Here is a 19,112-nt window from a genome sequence, read left to right as displayed (position 1 = left end):
GTTAGCAAATTAAGTTCTTTCAGGTTTGGGCAAGCAGGAGAAATTTTAATTGAGACCCTTCATGCCCGTAAGTCTGCAACCCTGTGGGCAGTTCAATGCCTGGAAAAAAGATTATCAGCATGTTGCACAGGATGCTCAGCATGCTCAGCCCTTACAGTGACTTTCTCCATTTAAGCTGAACGACAGAAGTGACAACCCCATTTCAGTGTCAGTGGAGATCAAGCTGGAGGTACTGCTATTATGTGACCCTGCAGGCATTGCCCTGGATCTGCCAGCATTGAACGACCCGGTCTACTTGTGCAGGAAGCTTCAGCAGTTAGCAGAGAACATCCCCATAGCTGCAGTGTAAGACACACAATAACTTTTAGCAGGCAGAAGCAAACAGCCTCCAAGTTCTTCTGCATTCTGCTGTCGGCTGTCTCCCTGCCAGAGCCTGAGATCTGCAAATCACTCCCATAATGGCCACTCAGAAAACATAGTTGAACTTTCTTTCAAACATTATGTTCCTTTTGGGTGAAGTTAATTGTTTTCCCTCATTTGGTGTCTCCAGTTATGGTCAAAAAATTATGATGTAGGATAGACACAGAAGCTAAAAATTTCAGCAAGGCAGCTTTTATTTCTTTATTATAGTTGTCTGTTCATATTGTCTTCAGCATGGGTGCTCCTTGGTCTTATTATTGATGATGAATAAGAACAGACTGTGCAGAGATTAACACAGATGGTTGTAGCCTCAAGACTTGATGAGCTGTTACCAAAGAAAATAAATCTCTACTTTGAAGGAGAGCCTTACACAACAGAATTTCATGTGGTTCAGCTGTATTCAAAGGGGAATATTAAAATTGCTGAGCAAAGAATTGAATGGCTCCTGTTGTGAATAGCCATCTGTATGGGTAAGTTGCTTACCGCAGTCTCTCAGATGGAAAAAACTCAACTATAGTGTTTTCTTTTGGGTTAAAACAAACAAACAAACCCATAAAACAAACCCTCTGTGATTCAGAAATGTTTGGAGAGAAGCAGTGTAGCTCACCAGAGCAAATGCTGAATTGCAAAGGCAGCGCCACTGAAAATTTTGACAGAGGAACCCTTAACCTCCTGCTACAGAAATAAGTGCAAAAGTTATAGAATAACTTCCCCTTTCCCTTCAAAATCCCTCCTATGTTTTTTATTCTTCTTGTTTCTGAAAACATGACACAAAGGCACCCTTCTGGTTCAAACCCCTCTTTCAAACTGTAGAAAGTCAGTTTTAAAGGAGTACCTGCAGTTAAAAACAGCTGAGATGGCTGTGTAACCTCTTGCTGCCAGCATCTGGGGCTCCAACAGATCGTGGGAAATCAGGGAGGGTTTTTTAGACTAAAGGTAACTTGGGGCTAGTACCGTGTTCTGCACTGTAAGCTAATAAGCCAAATCTTTTAAACTGATGCAAATGAAATCTTCTGTGTCAATCATGTTCCTCTCTTCCCTTTGTATGGGCTTCAGGCTAGATACAGCTCCTGTAAACAGATGGCTGTGCTGATGGGAATGTGTTAGGCTGTGGCTTCAGCTAGCAGGAGGAAAAGAATGGAATATTATGTTGCACCACCTCCCAGTCCTTGCAATCATTTCATCCAAAAGTAAAGACTGGAAAGGTTTTGCAAGTGTTTGTGCTTCTTAGGGAAAGAAGAGAATGGATCATGCTCTTAACCATGTTGGTCTCTCTGAGAGACTTCATGAACTCACTTCATGACAAATTCTTTCATGGGCTGGGGATTTGGCTGTCTTGCCTTAATAGGAAGGTACCAAGTAGCCCAAAATATTTTTGACCACTCCAAAAATATGTTCCTGCTATAGAATTCTATCATCATTTTCCATGTAACAGTTTAAAAACAAACAATAAAGCAAGACCATGGCATGAGATTTCAGCTAGAGCATTCTTTAAGGTTTTCTTTTCTTGGAGGGGTGTGGGGGTGTAGGGGGTGGTTGTAAAATGCATTGTTTCCATTTCATCATACTGGTTTCATCTTCTCCTGTATTCTATGGTAGTTTTATATAAGTAGCCATGATTACAGTGATACTTTTGCTTTATTGCTACACTGTTAACTGCAAAAGAAGAAAAAGAACATTCATCTGAGGACAGTATTGTTATTATATCAATCAGTGGGTTTTAAAGCTGCAATTCTGCTTGGTTTTACAGCTTTTAATGTACTTATTTTCCCCCCTAGGAATCCCATTGCTAGGCTCTAAGCTTGGTTGGGATTTGAAAAGTCTCTTCACTGATTCACTGTCTTCTGCTCCATGGACAGCAGCAACCCAGGCATAGATTGTTTTCCATGTGCCTTGAGGGGCTTCCCCAATGTCTGCTCAGGTTTTCAGTAAAGGTGACTTCTCTAAGCTCTTTATTCTAATGAAACTGCAGAATTACTTCTTCAAGATTCCTACACCTTTCTCAAATCAGATGGGTGTCATCAGATATGTCTCACATCTTTAAGAGGTGAGTAACTTGGATGGTTAGCAAATGTAATATCACAGCGATAGTGGTTCTATCCTATGTGTTCAGTTTTGCAAAATGTTTGAACTTCCTGCTGGTGAGGAATGTTTTAATTCCATAGCCCTGTGGCCTTGCAGACGTTCATGCTCCCCTCCTTGTGACCCAAGGATCTGCTCTGGGTCACAGACTGCCATTTCTTTAATATCTGTCTGCAATTATAGTGCTGCTACCATCAATTAAATTCTCCAGATATTTTTCTTCCTGGTCTCCTGCAGCTTTAATCTGAAACTTTCCATTTTCCTGTCCATGGACACCATCACAGCCTGAACAGGGTCCAATTTTCCATTAATGGACACAGCAGGCTTTTAAAATAAATCAGCGAAGGGTGGAGTCTGCAGCTCCAGATGCACCATGTGAAAGAGTCAGCCAGACCCAACTCCCAGCACTGCATCAGCTTCTTTCTGTTTATCTTTGTGCTTATTGAAATAATACAAGGTGAACAAAAAAAAAAAAAGGGGGGAGGGGAGTGGAGGGAAGGAAAATAAGATGCCTAAACAGCAGCAGTCAAGAGAAAAGCACATAACATGCAATAAAAGAGGAAATGGGGTCTAGTTCTTTATCCATCTGCGCAATGCATAATTTAAACTGTGATCTGAAATGACCCTTAGAAAATACATCTGAATGCAATGCCTCCTATGCTCCACTTACTGGTGGAGGTCTGACTTGGCATGATATTTCTCAGGTTTGAGGAAATGAAAGATTTTGTACTAGACACAAAAAAAAAAAAAAAAAAAAAAAAAAGGTAATTTTTTTTCTTCCATTTTTTTTTTCCTATTTGGGTTGTGATCTTAATTTACCTCCATTCTGTACACATACACAGGCTGCCCTGGTAGGCAGATGGCAGCTTGCAGAGTCTTGTATTTAAAAAGTATGAATGAACCTTGGGCTGTAATGGGAAATGAGCGCTTTGCAGTTCTGGAGCTGGTTTTGAGTGTGTTGTCATCTTGGCCCATGGAAATACGGCAGATGTTGGTACAACAGTCTCTGCTGCTCATGGGAGGATGTTGCTCTGGAGGAAGGCAATAAATATTGAGCTTTCGAAAACATGCTGTGCTTTTGGAAGATCTGCATGTAAATGATGTAAATGCCTCGGGGTTGCTTATTACGCTGGAGTTGGTCTGGCTTTGACTAGAAAAAATGTTCAAAACTAGAAGACACTGACATCGTTGCAGCCTACTGATGTTTGGAGATGTGTCGGACTTTGTCCACCTCAAAAGTGTAAGTCTGTGCTTTGATGTTTTGCTGAAATGCTTGTGTTCCATGAGGAGCCCCAGTGCAGTATGTGCCTGGCTGCATTGTGGGAGGTCAGAGCTCAGACTAAGCCCTCTTCAAGAGCCCACTTCAGACCTTGAAGGCAGAAGGAAGGTTGTGAACAGTTGCACTTCATTAATGCTGTTGATTCAGCAACCTCTTAGTCCTCTCACAGCTGCTGGGAGAAGAGGCCCACTTTTTAAGATGAGGTGAAGATGAAGATGAAGATGATACTGGCTATATTGACGATGATGATGACTGGGTGGTCACTGCTTCAGTTCTCCCTTCTTCTCCCTCTTCCTCTAGGGATGTTTCCGTGGACAGTTGTGGTGATGATCTCTTTCTTCCTTTCTCGTCAGTGCTATGGGTTCCTTTTCAAGGGAAGCTGAATGGGTGTGGGTGGGTGCACAGCCAGGTCTTATCCCACCCAGCATGTAAATAAGAGGCAGCCAATGGATCCAGATGGGAACCAGGCCCACCTTGCACTGCAGCCCTGCGCTGAGGATAGAACTGCATATTTCCCAATTCAAAAGGACTGCATGAGGCAGTTTAATTGACAGGTGTTAATTGCTTCACAGGCTGTGAAGCTCCGAGCTGTGAGCTCTCACAGATGCAGGGCAACAGGAAGGTGTCTGGGGCTCAGGCTTGTCTGGTTACAGATGTGCTGACAAGTGGCAAGGGACTGGGGGAACAGGGTGCTCTAGACCATTAATCCAACTCAAATGGTAGCAATTCAATAATTTTTGACTGATTGGGATGAGAACAGTTTAGAAATAAAAGTGTCTTATGTGTCTTTTTAAAACTTCACAGCTACTGTTTCTTCAGTAGTATTTTCTCTTTTTTAGCAAAACTCCCACCCCAATGTTCAGGCTTCTTTGGTTGTCAACAAAAAAATACCACTAGAAACCACAGCCTCCTGTTGTTTTCTGCATATTTATAATTTTGCAAAGCATTCCTCCTTCCCTCACGCAGCCTGTCAGACTCTTCAGCTCTGCAATTCTTCTGAATCTATTCCTGGTGTGTTATCTTCCTTTCCCATCCAGAGTGGCTGTATAGTTAACAGCATGTTGAGTTGTGAAGGGCTGGGGGAGGCCGTCACGAGTGTGCTGCTTCCCCAGCCAGTGACTGCCATGAGCATTCCTTGCAAGAAGGGAGCAAACCAGCATGAAAGTCTTGTGCTTACTGTTTGGTGAGCTTGCTCTTTCCTTAGCACTCTATAAATATGTTGTGATTTGCCATCTTACCTCCTTTTTACTTTAATTTGGATGTATGTGATGGTTGGAGAAGTGTGAGATGAGGAGAAAGAGCTGAGACCTGTGCACTCCCAGGATTCCTGATACACAAACAGATGGGAAGAAATCTGGGGACCAGAACAGAGCTGGTTCTTTTAGTCTTCTGGTGTGGGAGTTTAAAAGCTGATGTCATGCCTGTAATTTTTGTGCTGTGAAATGCTGCCATTGTGCTTTGTAAAAACCCAGCATAGTTCAGCCCTTTGGGCAACATAAATTGTACACCAACAGGGGAAGAGCAGGTGGCCTAAGTTAGTTTAGATGTCTCCAAACCCTTCGTTCTGGAAGGCTTCAGCCTAAAGAAAAGTTTAGCTAAAGCTCTGTCTAAGATCTAAGAGAAAACCCCAATATTCCTCTCCTAAATCAATGAACAGAATTCATTCCTGATAAACCAATCTTTGTTTTTGAACATGGGTGATCTAGTACTGGTTTGTAAATAAACCCTTCTGCCTCTTCATCCTTTTGCTCTCCCAGTTAACTCTCAAGAGAAAAATTCCTCCAGCTGTTGGCAGAAGGAAGCAATGGAGAAGAGGGAAACTTGCCCTTTGGGTGAAAGAAGGGACAGAAGGGTATAAAGGCTGGCTCATGGATGCTGCTGCATTGAAAATGAGGGGTTTAGGTCTTGTGTCAGTGTTTCTGAAAACCTGACTTGCACAGCTTCTTCCCCAGTGGTTGTACCCATTGATGTTAACCAAGACAACACTTCTCTACACTTGGAGGCCCCTGGGAGAGGATTGGTTTTCTTGCCTCTAATTTCTCCTTTTATTGTCTAGCTTAACTAAATTCCAGAATTTTGTTAAGGATTGCTGTTAAGGAGCACCACACCCCAGAGTTCACTTAGGGGAGAAATTTCAGTTTCAGGTTAGAAGAAATGCTAACATGAATTCAAAAAGATACAAATTGGTCACCAATGAAATCTGACTGCAAACTGGAAGACTTCTTCAGGTTTGAGGAATTAAGCCCTGGAGCATCTGTCTAAACAGTGTAACAGAGGCAAGGGTCCTAGCTGGCTTAAGATGATGTTTGCAAGGTTGTGTAAAGGAGTGTATGACAGGATAGATGAATGTGTAGGAAGGGCAATTTATGATAGCAGCTAATATTTAGGTCTTGTTAAGGGCAGGATGTGTTTGCTGCTCAAGTAGCAGCAACTTCTTGGTTCACCCCTGCCTTGCTTTGAAGGTGTGCAGACCATTTTCCAGGATCACATTCCAGCTCTTTCCCAGTACCATGCTACATGCACCGCTTCTCCTCTCTGTCTGGTGGTCCTGGTATTTGCTGCTGGGTCTGGACAGGGTGTATGTTTGTTGGGCTTTTTCAGGAACTGAAGAGCTCTCCTCTGAGCTCATCTGGACCATCAGGTTCCAGGCTGAGGTGGAGGTCTCTGCCTGTTACTGGTTCTCATGAAGTTGATGCGAAGTTTAGGATTGATGCATCAGTTTAGGATTTTGCAAAGGCCTTTTTGCTTTGCACACGACATTCTGTGAAAGGATGCACCTGATGCTTTTTCGCCCTCTTTATTTCCTCCCTCTTCAGTATAGAGTTTACAATGGCAGATGAACAAATTAAGTTCAAATCTGCTTCCCACACTCTCCTCCCTTCCCAAAGGTGCAACCTGGGACAGATTTCAGTCTCAGCTAGTGATGTTGGCATCGCTACTCCGATTGCTCAGTCTCTCGCCCCGCTCAACTACTTTTTACCTTGCTTGTGTATTTTTACATGTTTATTGTGGGGCCTGGTGCCAAAATCCTTTAGCATCGTGGGAAGGTGCAATCATCTCTTAGCAAACCCCTCCTCACTGCTTCTGCACAAGTCTCATGCTCTGTATTTTAGGAGGCTGGAGCAATTAGCTGAAGTTGTGCCATTTAGATATGTTACAAACTATCCCAAAGAAGCCATTGCAAGTTAATAAGTAGTTTAGGAAAATGATTACCAAGTATTTTTCTGTATGTTTGCATGTTTTGGAGTCTGTGTAAATCATGGTAATGTTCATTTTGTCACAAATATGATTTAAAGCTGTGGGTCTCTGAGCGATGGGTAAAGGTAGGGAGCAAACCTTTCCTCCAATTTTATTAATATGGAATGAAACTACAAGTAAATGGGTGTGTTTGATGAGACCACCTAGACAGGCACTGGATTTAGGGGGTGTCATAGGTCTAAAAAACATTGCTTGAATGCAAACATGTGGTGGGCAATTGGGTGTGCGACACATGAATGTCCAAAACACAACCTTCAGCCTCCAAAGAAGAAGCAGCTGCTTGTGAACTACAGCTGGCATGTGGGCTGGCTGTAAGTTTTATCCCACCTGGACTAACCCGAAGTATTCCAAATTCTCTTGTGAACCAGGGGTCATGAGATACGAACAATGCTGGAGAGCCTGCCTGTGCTTCATCCTCCGGCATGCCGACAGCTGGGACTCAGAGACCCTGCTTCTGGCAGTTCCAGGTGCTGCCAAAAAAGAAGTGCTTAAAATCCCAACAAACCCAAACCAGTGGTCTGGGAAGAAGGTTATGATCTTGAATGGAGGGAAAATGTTTGAAGTGAGGGCTCTGCAGGGACCTGAACACTGGGAGATGGCCAGGGTCCTTTGGCAAGCCCACCACTGGCTTATTAATAAGCAGCTCTGTGTCCCAGGGGGAGACAAAACCAAACCCCTTTTCACATACAGATGAGAGACAGAATAATTTTACATATTATCACTGGTGAAAAACAGTCTGTGTTTTTCAATTTTTTTAAAACTTTTATTATTTTCTTTTTAGAAAAGGAATAACTCTGCATGGTAGAGTGTATGGTATATAATTTCAAAACAGAAGAAGTTATATGGAATGGATTATTTTCCCAAACTATTTAAAGTTGAACCTAAAATCATTTGTAAATCAACACTCATTGCCATGTAAGACAAAGGAAAACAATCAACATGTTTTCTGTTTGGTACAGATTTTCTCTACCTCTTCAGCCTGAATTTTCCCAGGGCTGGGCAGAAAAGGGGGGCAAATCCTGCCCATTGTCCTAATCATAATTGTACTGACCAAGCTTTGTGCTCTGAGATCTAGCAACATATGGCTTTATATACGTTCCTAAGTGAACAGTGCAACATTATCACCACCTTAAGTGTTTATTCCACATTCAGACTGTAACTGAACATAACTCTGAAACCCTTTTCCGCCCCCAAAACAACAGTGATAACAATGAGAAGCAGAAAGTCTCCAGCAATCAGATTTCATCCAGAAATCTGTGTAAACTGTAGATCAGGGTTGGGTAGCAGCACAGAAGGCAAAAGATGTGACAGCTTGATTCAATAGCATCTCTGAAGACTACTTTAAGACTGTCATTCTTTAGTCTGCATCTTGCAATCACAATTTGCTTTTCCCCTGCAATGCTATAAAGCAATATAAGAAAAAAATCAGACTCAAAAGCAAAAGATAGAAGCCTTCTTGGAAAGGTAAAGCTTCTGCTTAGCCTTGAGTGGTTGCTATTAGAAACAGATGTCCACAATCAGAAACAAATCTAGAATGTATATACACAATTTGGGTGGAAAGGGATATGGCCAAGGGTGAAAGCCCTCCTAGCTGACCCACAGACTGTTTTGGATCGTAGGTCCCACTACACCCACTGCCTTTTTGGTCTGAATAAACCAGCAAGGCAGCCAAAGGCTCCAGGTGTGCTCCAGGCTCTTCGCTCCACTGCTCCTTGGCTGTGTGGGGGCTAGGAGAAGAAGGAGAAGGAGGAAAAGGAGGAGAGGAGGAGCACGAGAAGGAGGAGGGAGTAAGATTGCCTCCCCTCTCCTCACTTTGCAGCTGGCTGAGTGACACATGGGTTGCAGCGACATGGGAAGTTATACTGGGAAGGTTTAAGTGCACACTTTTCTCTTTACCCCCTCCTTCCCAATCCTGTTGGAATGTATCTATATCAGTAATCAGGTAAGTATTACTAATAACTGTAAGCTAGCATGGTCACCCTCCCCTTTAGAATGAGGGGAGAGCAATAGCATCAAACAAATTCCCATTTGTCCTGATGTGTAACCTTTCTAGATCCTGTAGAGCAATTGTATGCAGACTTTTTCATACTAGAATTTAAAGGAGTCAAAGCTGGTAAAGAAACTGGATGTTTCCTGGCTTAACTGAAGGAAATAATACAACTGATTAAAGTAAGAGTGAAAGAAAGTAAGCATTAGTGTGTTCGCATCCTCTGATATGTCCCACTTCTCTATGTTCTGCTCACAAGCCCTTTTCATACTCTGAGCATTCCCAAACTTAGAGAGGTAAGGCTTCAGCTGAAATCTCACAGTTGAGACTATTATTTATTTTATAATTACCACAAATGTAATAACTTGACTTTAGCAGATCCGTGTGGGGCATGTTGAGGACAAGGCTTGTTAAGTGAACCAGCACAGGAGAAGATTGGACAGGGGTGGAATCCCACATGATAACAGCAACTCAACAATATCCATCAGCATGGCATTAGCTTAGTGTGGATATAGCATCAGGAGCTTGGATAAAGCCTTTAAGCTTTCTGGTGTCCAGTCAGAACCAGGGAAGCTGCAAGAAGTTTTACCATAAAACTCCAGCACTGCAGTGTCTAAAGGAACTGAATCTCAATGGGCACGGATTTTAGGTTTTGCACAGTCAATCCTAATTAAAACCCCAAAAGTATAACGGCTGATGCCCCTGCTGTTGGAGCCTTAAGACACCTGTTAACTGCTGAGCCCTACACTTTTTTTTTAATAAAACACTGCTTTAAGATAAAGCACAATAAATGTGCTTATTACGCACTCTAACATAGAGCACAGAAATACAACACTACAGAGTGCAAGTCTAACCATCTCCACAGTGGGAAAAGTGCGAAGGTTAAAAATATGCATGTGGCTTAACACAAGATATTTTTAAAAAACATGACACGGAAATCTTATACTAATGCTTTCATCTTTACCACAAACATGACTGAAAACTTAGGGTCAATTGCTGATCCTTCTCTCGCAGTAGTAGTAGTGTAATCCTTTCAAAGGTACAATGTTGGAAAGATCAGAGAATAAAAAAACCCAAGTGTCCAAAAATGATCCCATTTACCACTTTTCCAGTAGTTACGTTTTTCAAGGAGTAAACGTAAGGTCACCTTGATCTTCACCATCGGTAACTGATACACTTGGAAACAGCTAAGCCAACCACCTGGACTGAGATCAGTTCGGTGTTGCACACACACACACACACACGGATACACACACAAATACCCCACAGGAAAAAGTGCACTTTCAATTGCTGATACAAAAATAGATTGGCACATTCTTTTTGACACAGTGAAGATATCTTCTTTAAAAGCTTTTTCACTTCAAGAAGTTCTCTTGGAATTTGCAGCAGGTCTGTAGAAAAAGCGCTACGAGAATGCACTCAGTGGGCTTCCAGGGTTTGTGTGATGGAGAGAGGGGTGGTCATGGAGGCTGCCCTTCTAATTTTTGCCTACTTTTATAGCTGTAGTCCCTACAGGTAGGGTCAGTCACCACCCAGTTTCAGCACGTGAACTATTCACCAACAGCTCAGTCTTCACCTGCTTTGAGAAAGTAACGATACATAAATTCGTCAAAGCCAAGAGTCGATGCAGTATTTCCTGTAGCCAGAAAAACTGTTTTGGGGGGGGAGAGAGAGTGAAGTGTTAGGAGTCTGATTTTGCATTTCCAGTAGTAACTGCGGCTTGGGAGAGCCAAGCAGGAACAGTCGGGAGCCCCTTCCCCGCCGGGCAGCCAGCGCTAGGAGTTCTGCACCAAGCGTCTGTAGTGCGGCATCACTTCATGCTCGGGGAGGTGGAGAGCAAACTCCAAGGCCACCAGCACCGGGAACTCGAAGGCGATCAGCTCTCGCCTGTTCAGCCGGAACTTCTCTTCCAGTTTCTGCAACCACAGCCCAGGGGAAGAAAATAAATGAACAAAAATGGAACGAGGGTTTGCCTTTCTAGAGCTTTCCCAAAAAATGACATTATTCAAAACATGCATGCTGCTGTCATTAAACTTCTGTCCTGATGGACTTGCATGGCTCTAGGTTTAGAAAATCAGAGCTGTGCGAACTGGATGTTCCAAATCCTTACTGTGAAGGTGAACTCACAGAGCTCAGCCAGCCATGCTATTTCTGACATGTTTGCCACTTCACTCATTCCACTGTGAGCAGATACATCTTCTTACAATCACAGTGATTACCACTGCAGCTACAGGAAATTCCTAGCTTCATGCAAACATCAAAATTACTTGTGTAATGGAAGCCATGCATATTGCAACTGTCCACAAACCTCCTGCACTGCATGAAAACACTAGTTTTCCTTTCAGGATTAGACTGTGCTACAATGCCCTGTTGGGGAAATTATTTTGCCACAATTTGATCATAATACCTCAGAGGCAGAAGGTGTCGTAAGAACAGTGACTAGAAACTGCTATCCTCGGGGGTATGAGATGGGTTTTGTATTGTTTGTGTGCTGTGATGTACTAAACCTCCCATATGCTCTGCTGTTTTCACTGGATTTGGATGCTACAAGTAGGCAGCCAGTTGCTCAGGGATATTTCCCCCTCATCCTCTTCTTAGGATCTCCCTGGCTCGCTACTGGCTTGCTCCACCCACTGGGTCTACTGCAAAGTTCAATGTCTTACAGACCAACATTTCAAGATAGCAAGAGAGGCCAGATCTTCCTATTCCCAGCTGGCTGATTTTTTTGGTGATTATTCAGAGGGCTTTCTAAAAAACTGACTGTCAACCCACCTCTGTGATTGTGGGAGGAGGGCATGAGTCCAGTCCTGCCCCCATCCATGATCCCATGTCTCTTCCCTTGAGTGAGCTGGTTGTAGCCACACACCAAGACCCCAGCCTAACTTTCTGTATCATTAAATCAGATTGGTACCTCAGTGCTTGCAGAGGATTATGGCACAACACCCTCATATTACCTCTTTCACGTGGAGTGGGTAGAAGACCAAGCACCTTACTTGGATTTTCTTGCCCAAAAGCTGAACTTGATAAATACAAATGTCTATTGGACTCCATCTGAAATTAGTATCTGCATTTAATTCCCAAAGGAGAATCCTTACTGACACTCTTGAAAACATAATTAAAAGCAAAATTAATTTCCTGAGGGTTCACCTGTTGCCTTGTATTGACAAAATAATGGTCAGATACATCTAAAACCTCACAGTATCTGACTCCAGGGCCTTCTATCCCCTCAAACAAGCTTCCCACGCCTCTGCAGGGACATTGATCACTACTACTTCCACAAAAATGTGTAACAAAAAAAGGTATTTAGGTGTAACAAGAAAAGGTATTTAGCTGGCTGTAAATCTGGATGCTCCAAAAGAGAGCATGTCCAACTGACAAACAGGCTTGCACAGACTACACACTGGCACTTCAGTAGATGGAACACTGGAAACCTATGGATACGTACATCTATAAGATGCTTGACTTCATGTTTTCTGAGGTCACTGCCAATTTTGGCTGCTAAAAGAACACAAGCTCCAGCACAAAGCTTTCTATTCTGCTTGTTCAGCTTCCCCTTGAGAGCGAGCTTCTCAAAGTAGACAAAGGCCATGGCCACTGTGGGCTCTTCAAAACCACATTCTTCTTGAGCAAGCTTGCGCATTTCTCTCTTCAAGCTGAGTAAAGAGACCAGACAAGTATGCTGTGAGATGAGTTTTAAAGCATTTCTCCTTTCACCCTAGGAGCCATGCTTTCAGAGATTCCTGCTTAGTCAAATAGAAGGGAAAATACAATTTCCTGGGCAGATATCTTTATGCTGTTTTGGGAGCACATTTCATGGCACATTTTTACATCACCAGTCACCCTCACTGCCCCCAACAGACAGTTGTGTCAAACTATAAAAGCAATCAAAAAAGCTCTGACAGTTTTAGCAACAATATTTTATCAGAGGTCCTATGCTGCATACATTTTGTTTTGTAACAATGTTTTGATTACTGGTGCTCTGTATGCAGCTTTTGCTGCTGGTTATGGTTGGTCAAATCCAAACTGACAGTTCTGTCCATGTTCTGCAGCACTGTCTGGTTAGAGAGCAGTGTGGCTCAGTGTCCTTCTGGCCACTAGGGTCAAATGAAATTATCATTACTTCAGTGGAGCAATATGTCTAGCCTGCTACACCAGAAACAGAGATGGAATATTACAACTTTGCCGTGAAGCCAACTACTCTTTTTGCTTCTGGCCAAGGCACAAAAACAGCACTTCTCTTTCCTCAGTCCCCTTTTAAGCCAATTGCCATGAGCTTAGAGACTCTGTTGGGTTATTTTTCTGGCTATTTTAATATCGTGCATGCCTACTTCTCATCCTCATCCCATTAGATGCTGTGTTTGACACCTGACCAGTGCGTGTTTGCACATTCCTCTATCCTGTTTACTCATCCCAGTAATCCAAGCAGTCATCTGACTTACTCTGCACCTCTGCTGGTCACCGCTCCTGGAAGATCAATCAGTGCTGTGCTTCCCCTCATGTACAGCAGGAATTGCACTGACATGTGAGACAGCTGCATCACGTTGCAGCCTTATCAAGCTTTGCAACGTACCTCCTTATTTTACTGAGGGTTAGCTTGATGTGAGGGAACTTCTCCTTAAAGGTCTCATTCATGTCCTTCTTGAGATCTGATGGCTTCACGTAGTCTATGACCGTGGTCTGTAACACATGTCAAGAGAGAATTACTCTTTTAGTTTGTAACAAAGATGATCACTCAATTCCCAGAAGCAAGGAATACCAAATAAGTGCCAGTCAGTCCCAATGCTTTCAGCAGACAGGAAAATTGTCTGAACTAAGGCAACTATTTATTTGTGACTGAGAAAACAAGTGACCTGTTCAGCACAAGCCTTGAACAATACATACCTCATTAGCATCCTCTATGTATTGCTAAGAGTGATTTCAAGATTAATGTGGCTGGATGAAACCTACCTGAGAAGTCTTGTAAGATAAAAAATATTCATTACAATAACTGATATGATGACCAGATTTTGATGCATACCTACATGTGGTTCTGAGACCCATTGTGAGTTTCTCTAAGATTGATTATTTAAAGAAACCACAGGTACAAACTCTTGCCTGCTGTAGCCTACATTGATAATAAAGTAAGTAACCAGCTTATATGGCAGGTTACTCAGCAGAGTGGAAGGAAGGAATGCTGTGGTAAGTTAGGCAGTAAATCGATAAAAGAGTCAGGGCAACATTCAAAGTGTACAGTCTATTTTCTTTGAGCCTCCTATTCCTTTTTGTTACAACCTAAGGAATCTCCCCAGGCTGCAGAGGGTTCTCCTGGCCAACACAGCCCTTGCATCTGTGGGCGTCCAGCACTTCTCTTGTTCCCTTAGTCTTTGTTCAGGTAGCACTTTGCCCAAATCCTGTGTCACCATTCATCTGGCCAAAATCTGGCAGCTCAACAACAAACCAACATTTATTTTGGGAATGTGTCAATTCTCTTCCAAGCTCTGGCAGTTCTGACCATTGGACAGAAGTGGAGAGGAGCCCCAGCTTGGGCACCTGGGGGACAGCCTGGTCCCCAGGCATACAGCCCCCTGCCAGCTTCAAGCATGTAAGAAAGCAGCAGTGGATAATGCAGTGCATTCTCCTGCTCATAAAATAATATTTCACTTCTGATTTCTGGTTTTGATTAATTTGTATTATGGCAAAGGGCTGTTAACACCAAACAAGGGTGGAAAGGTGTGCGAAACCCTTGCTGCATGTTACGCCTTTATAGAAGGTGGAGCTCTGCTGTTATGTATCCTCATGAGAATTGAAATCAGCCAAAAAGACTGACTTAATATACTTTCAGCCTTTTTTTCTGTCATTAAAATTATATGTGGAAGGGCTTGATGAATACAAAGTGCAATGGCTCTAGAGAGAAAGCAGACAATTCCCTTTATCCAATCATGTTGTTTTCTGTTTCCAAAATAAGCATGAAGGAGAGTAAAACACACCTAACTTTTCCTGCACTTTACTCATGAGATATGGTACTGAATTATTAGGAAATTAAAACAAAGCAGAGCACATGTTTCCACTGAACAGTGCCCAGCAGTATTTGATGCGAACAAAACAGAGAGGAAAAACCCAGGGTTTTGCCACAGGGTGTTGTTATGGTCATGCACATGTTTTAAAACATGGGTCATTCTGCCACATCAACATTCTTCAGCCACACCTGCTTCCCTGCACGTGTATGGATGAGCCTGACTGCAGGCAGACAGTGCACTGCCTCTGAGGTTAAAAATTCATAAGCTGCCTTGATGGTGAAGCAGGCAATGTGCTGCCACACCTGAATAAAAGGAAGAGAAGAAAAGACAGGAAGGAGAAGCCTTGCCCTACCCGGGTGGGAAAGCCTCAATGGAATGTGTGGGCCTGCCTGGTTTTAACCCTGCAGAGGCTGGAAGGATGTATGCACGCATTGTGCAGACAGGGCTCTTCACTGCAGAGAGTTTCTCACATGCTTCATCTCACCTGACAGGGCCCAGACCTCTAAAGCAGAAGAATTAAGATCTTAACAACTACCCTTTTCCCTTCTTTCCCTGGAATGCTGCAGCTGGCCTGCCTACTCCTTGGTATTGTTGCCAAAGGATCCTCAGCAAGCTGGGTGCTGCTGATGCACAGATATGCAGGGAGTTTTATGTGTTAAGAGGCTTCCTCTCAGTACTGCTACAAGAGGACACCAAAACAAGCCACACCTAATTTAGACCACTGCTGTCTGCTACTCAGGGTATAGAAACATGGGTCCATGCTGCTCTTGCTTACAGAGCCAAGAGACAATAACCAGATACATCCTATTAAATGGTTTTAGTTACTACCAGTATTTTTTGGTTTTCTTGGGCAATCCTATAAATAGTGAACTCAGTGTTACCTTACAAAGCTACGTGACATGTGAAGCTTATTTCATGCTTCACTACAAACCTAACTGCCCGTTGTTCGTTCTTCATTACCACAGAGCTCATAATTTTATCTTAATTAGCTTGCCTTTAGCTCTCTCCAGGTTATCTTCTTCTTTTGCTTACGTGCACAACAGAAACCACTTCCCAACAGAAAGGACACAGCAGCGGAGGGAGGGCCTGTCCATCCTCCAGGCTCAGCTGAAGGGCTGCACAGAAGTTGTGCCACATAGCAAGTTTCAGCTGCTTTCACCTCTAACAAGTTAAGGTGGCTCTGGGGGCCACTGTGCAGAGGGGGAACGAGCCCTGAGCTCTGCCACTCAGCAGCAGCAGCAGCAGCCCCCTGAGATACACCTTCCCCCATGGCTGCTCTGCAGGCACTGACTTGTTTTACCTGGGACTCCTCCAGCCTGTGGGAGGTTTGCCAGAATTCAGCTAAATTCTCTTTAGAAGGAGAAAAGCTCTTTTTAAAAATTTCATTTAAAGCAAAGCGCTCAGAGGCTTGAGGCTAAGCAGACAGCTTAAAACTGAGAAGAGTACAGAGGTACAGCTATTTTTAAACACAGAGATTTGTCAATTCTGTCCTGTTGATAAGGATCTCCCCCTCTCCAACTCTGAATGCTGCCGCTTCCTGCGAGACAACAGTCTCTATGATACAAATCACAATAATGAAATCCAGATGAAAAGTGGTGTGTGCTGGTTTTGATTCATGTAACAGGATAACAGCAGCATGTTTGAACACACTGGCTCTAAGGCAGCTGTCTCATCTTGTCAGTGCCATGCTGGAGAGCTCAGCTAACTGCCCTTATTCTCAAGAAAAGGATTTGTGCAAGTTTTTTGTGGTTTTTTTGGGTTTTTTTGTCCCTTGATTTTTTTCCCTTTATAGCTGCTGCAGAAGCTGGACTTTGAGCAACAGGATGCTGCTTGTCCAGCTGGTACCTACAGAAATCCATCCTCTGCATGCAGGACCCTGCCCAGCAGAGAGGCAGGCAAAAGATACCCCTAAAAGATATCTGTTGAAAGGTAATTTAAAAGCAACATTGGATTAGTATCTGTTGAGTTACCCTTTCAAATGGTTTCTGACCAGCACTCACGAGGCTACAGAAATCTTTGTCTCCAACCCTGATCCTGCCCAGGGCACCTTATGCACCCTGCAAACAGCTTGCCACTGAGCAGCAACCCCCCTGCCCATGAGTAAGGGAGTGGAGCAAAGCTCTGGGGTGGTCCAGCAACCCCCAAGAACCAGCTGGGATCTGACAGGGGAGGGCTTGGACACAATGCCGTCCTCCTCTGCCTGCTCCCTGCTCAGCGTTTATGCTCCTCTTCTGTTTTAGGCCATGCCACTGCCCCTGAGCTTCCTGAGTGTCCCACACGAAGCTGCCATGTGAAGAAAAACACATGACTGTCTGTCCAGGACAATTCTGGTATTGCCCGTGTCAGGCCTCTGATCAATACTGATGCTCCAAAATTTTATGAAGGGTTTGCAAATATTTCCCTAAAAGGAGCACAGCTTTTCTCCATCCAAACATGCTTTCTTATACATAATATTATTCCCCACCAGGCAGGCACTCTGTATGCCCAGAGCTGTCAGACACATGAACAAGGCATTGGGAACTACTAAACTGTCTCTCTCATAGTCTAATCTCCAATGTTTTTAACTTCTGTCATCCAGAACCGTCTGTCTTGTTTCTCACAGCTTATTTGCACGGAACACATTTCAGTTCAGCATTCAGCAATACTCCTTTGTGGGCTCTGTTACGTTCTCGGTGCACAAATCTGTGTATGTATATTTTATTTTGGCTAGGGAAGCTGCACGAGACAAATGAAAACCTTGATAGATGGTAGCTGACAGATGCCTGGACAGCGTGATAAACGCTTCAGCCCAAGTCTCTACTCTGCACACTTTTTGCTTGGCTGGCAGTTTTGAACTTGGAGCTCAGCTCATGTGTTATTCACAAGTGTTTTCAGGCAGCTGCTTTCTCATAGGAAAGCTGTATATATAGTTTCATAAATATGGGAGGAGAGAGAACGCCTGAAATGGTTGGTAAGACTGGCAGGATGAAATATTGTAGAAAATAAATCCTACTTTGGCATGCAACCAGTAAAAGATGATCTAGCCTTGGATGCCTCTATCTCTTAGCTTAAGAAGGATAAAATGAGAATAAAATAGGTGAATAAAATGAAAGATATATGATAGGCTCTCTTAGCTGCTGTTACTGTGTACCCCTGATAAATCTGCTTCACAGAAAGCAGACGGAAGACTGATACCTGAAACAGATTTTTGGTAGGTCACTGATAAGGTCTCAGCCACACAAGAAGTGAAAAGAAGTCAATAACTTTGCACTCTCTGACTACTTTAATGCATCCCATAGGTGACCAGCCACATACCTATCAACTGCCAGTAACCTAATTCATATACTTATGGCTTATGATGCATATATGAGAGAAATCCTGACAGACAAGAGACTTTAAACTGTGATGGAAAAGGGGAGTGATTCTGAATTATAATTAAAATTCTAAAAAAGGAAGCTAGACTAAAATAAGATGTTTCTGTTGTTACAAAGTTATTAACATTTGAGGACCTTAAATGGAAAGATTTTTAATTTCACTAGGCAAATAATCTCAAAACTGCCTCTTTGAAATTAAGTGCAAGGAGGGACACCAGTTTATTTCATATTGTTAACACTCAGGAATTATTCTCAAAATAGTTATTTATTGGAGGCTCAGCCAAATATAGCATCAAATGCATAGAGCACAGGATTTATATATGATTATCTATCACTGTTATCCTCTGCTCCCTGAGACTTTTTGGTACAAGGTCAGTAACTGATAAAGAAGCAGTCTGGAGATACTTAATATACAGCTACAGAAGAGGCTCAAAGAATAGGGTGACAGCACTGAAGGACACTGGCTCCAAGTGGAGTCTGCCTGACCTTGGTGCTCCTTGTGAAAGACAGAACGAGAGAATGACAGACCAAATGCATTATATCATCATGCAGGGCTTTTGTTAGACCAAAGGGCCAGGACAGCAAGCAGTTCTAATTTTAAAATCACACTGGAGGACTAATATTAAATAACGCAGCCCGGCTGCGCTCGCCACTAGCGCGGTACCTGGCAGACAGGCACTGCAACAGCTCTGCAGAGTTTTGTGACCTGCTTCTTTTATTAGTGGTGTGGAGATGTC

The 19,112-nt window shown here is 43.1% G+C and overlaps 1 protein-coding gene across 2 annotated transcripts in view; it reads right to left on the bottom strand.

Moving 5' to 3' along the window:
* Positions 1-7,778: 7,778 nt before the first annotated feature.
* The window catches only part of CABLES1 (Cdk5 and Abl enzyme substrate 1), a 71,033-nt gene continuing 59,699 nt past the window's right edge, over positions 7,779-19,112 (bottom strand). For both annotated transcript variants that reach the window (XM_038125667.1, XM_038125676.1), the window contains 3 exons: positions 13,597-13,703; positions 12,472-12,679; positions 7,779-10,942 (listed from right to left, as the gene is read on the bottom strand). In XM_038125667.1, the coding sequence (XP_037981595.1) occupies positions 10,802-10,942; positions 12,472-12,679; positions 13,597-13,703 (456 nt within the window). In that variant the 3' untranslated portion in view covers positions 7,779-10,801. The remainder of the gene's footprint in view (positions 10,943-12,471; positions 12,680-13,596; positions 13,704-19,112) is intronic.

This window comes from Motacilla alba, chromosome 2, assembly GCF_015832195.1.
Source record: "Motacilla alba alba isolate MOTALB_02 chromosome 2, Motacilla_alba_V1.0_pri, whole genome shotgun sequence".
NCBI lineage: Eukaryota > Metazoa > Chordata > Aves > Passeriformes > Motacillidae > Motacilla > Motacilla alba.
The sequence above is the reverse complement of the archived record's forward strand: the minus strand, read 5'-3'. Positions and strand labels throughout refer to the sequence as shown.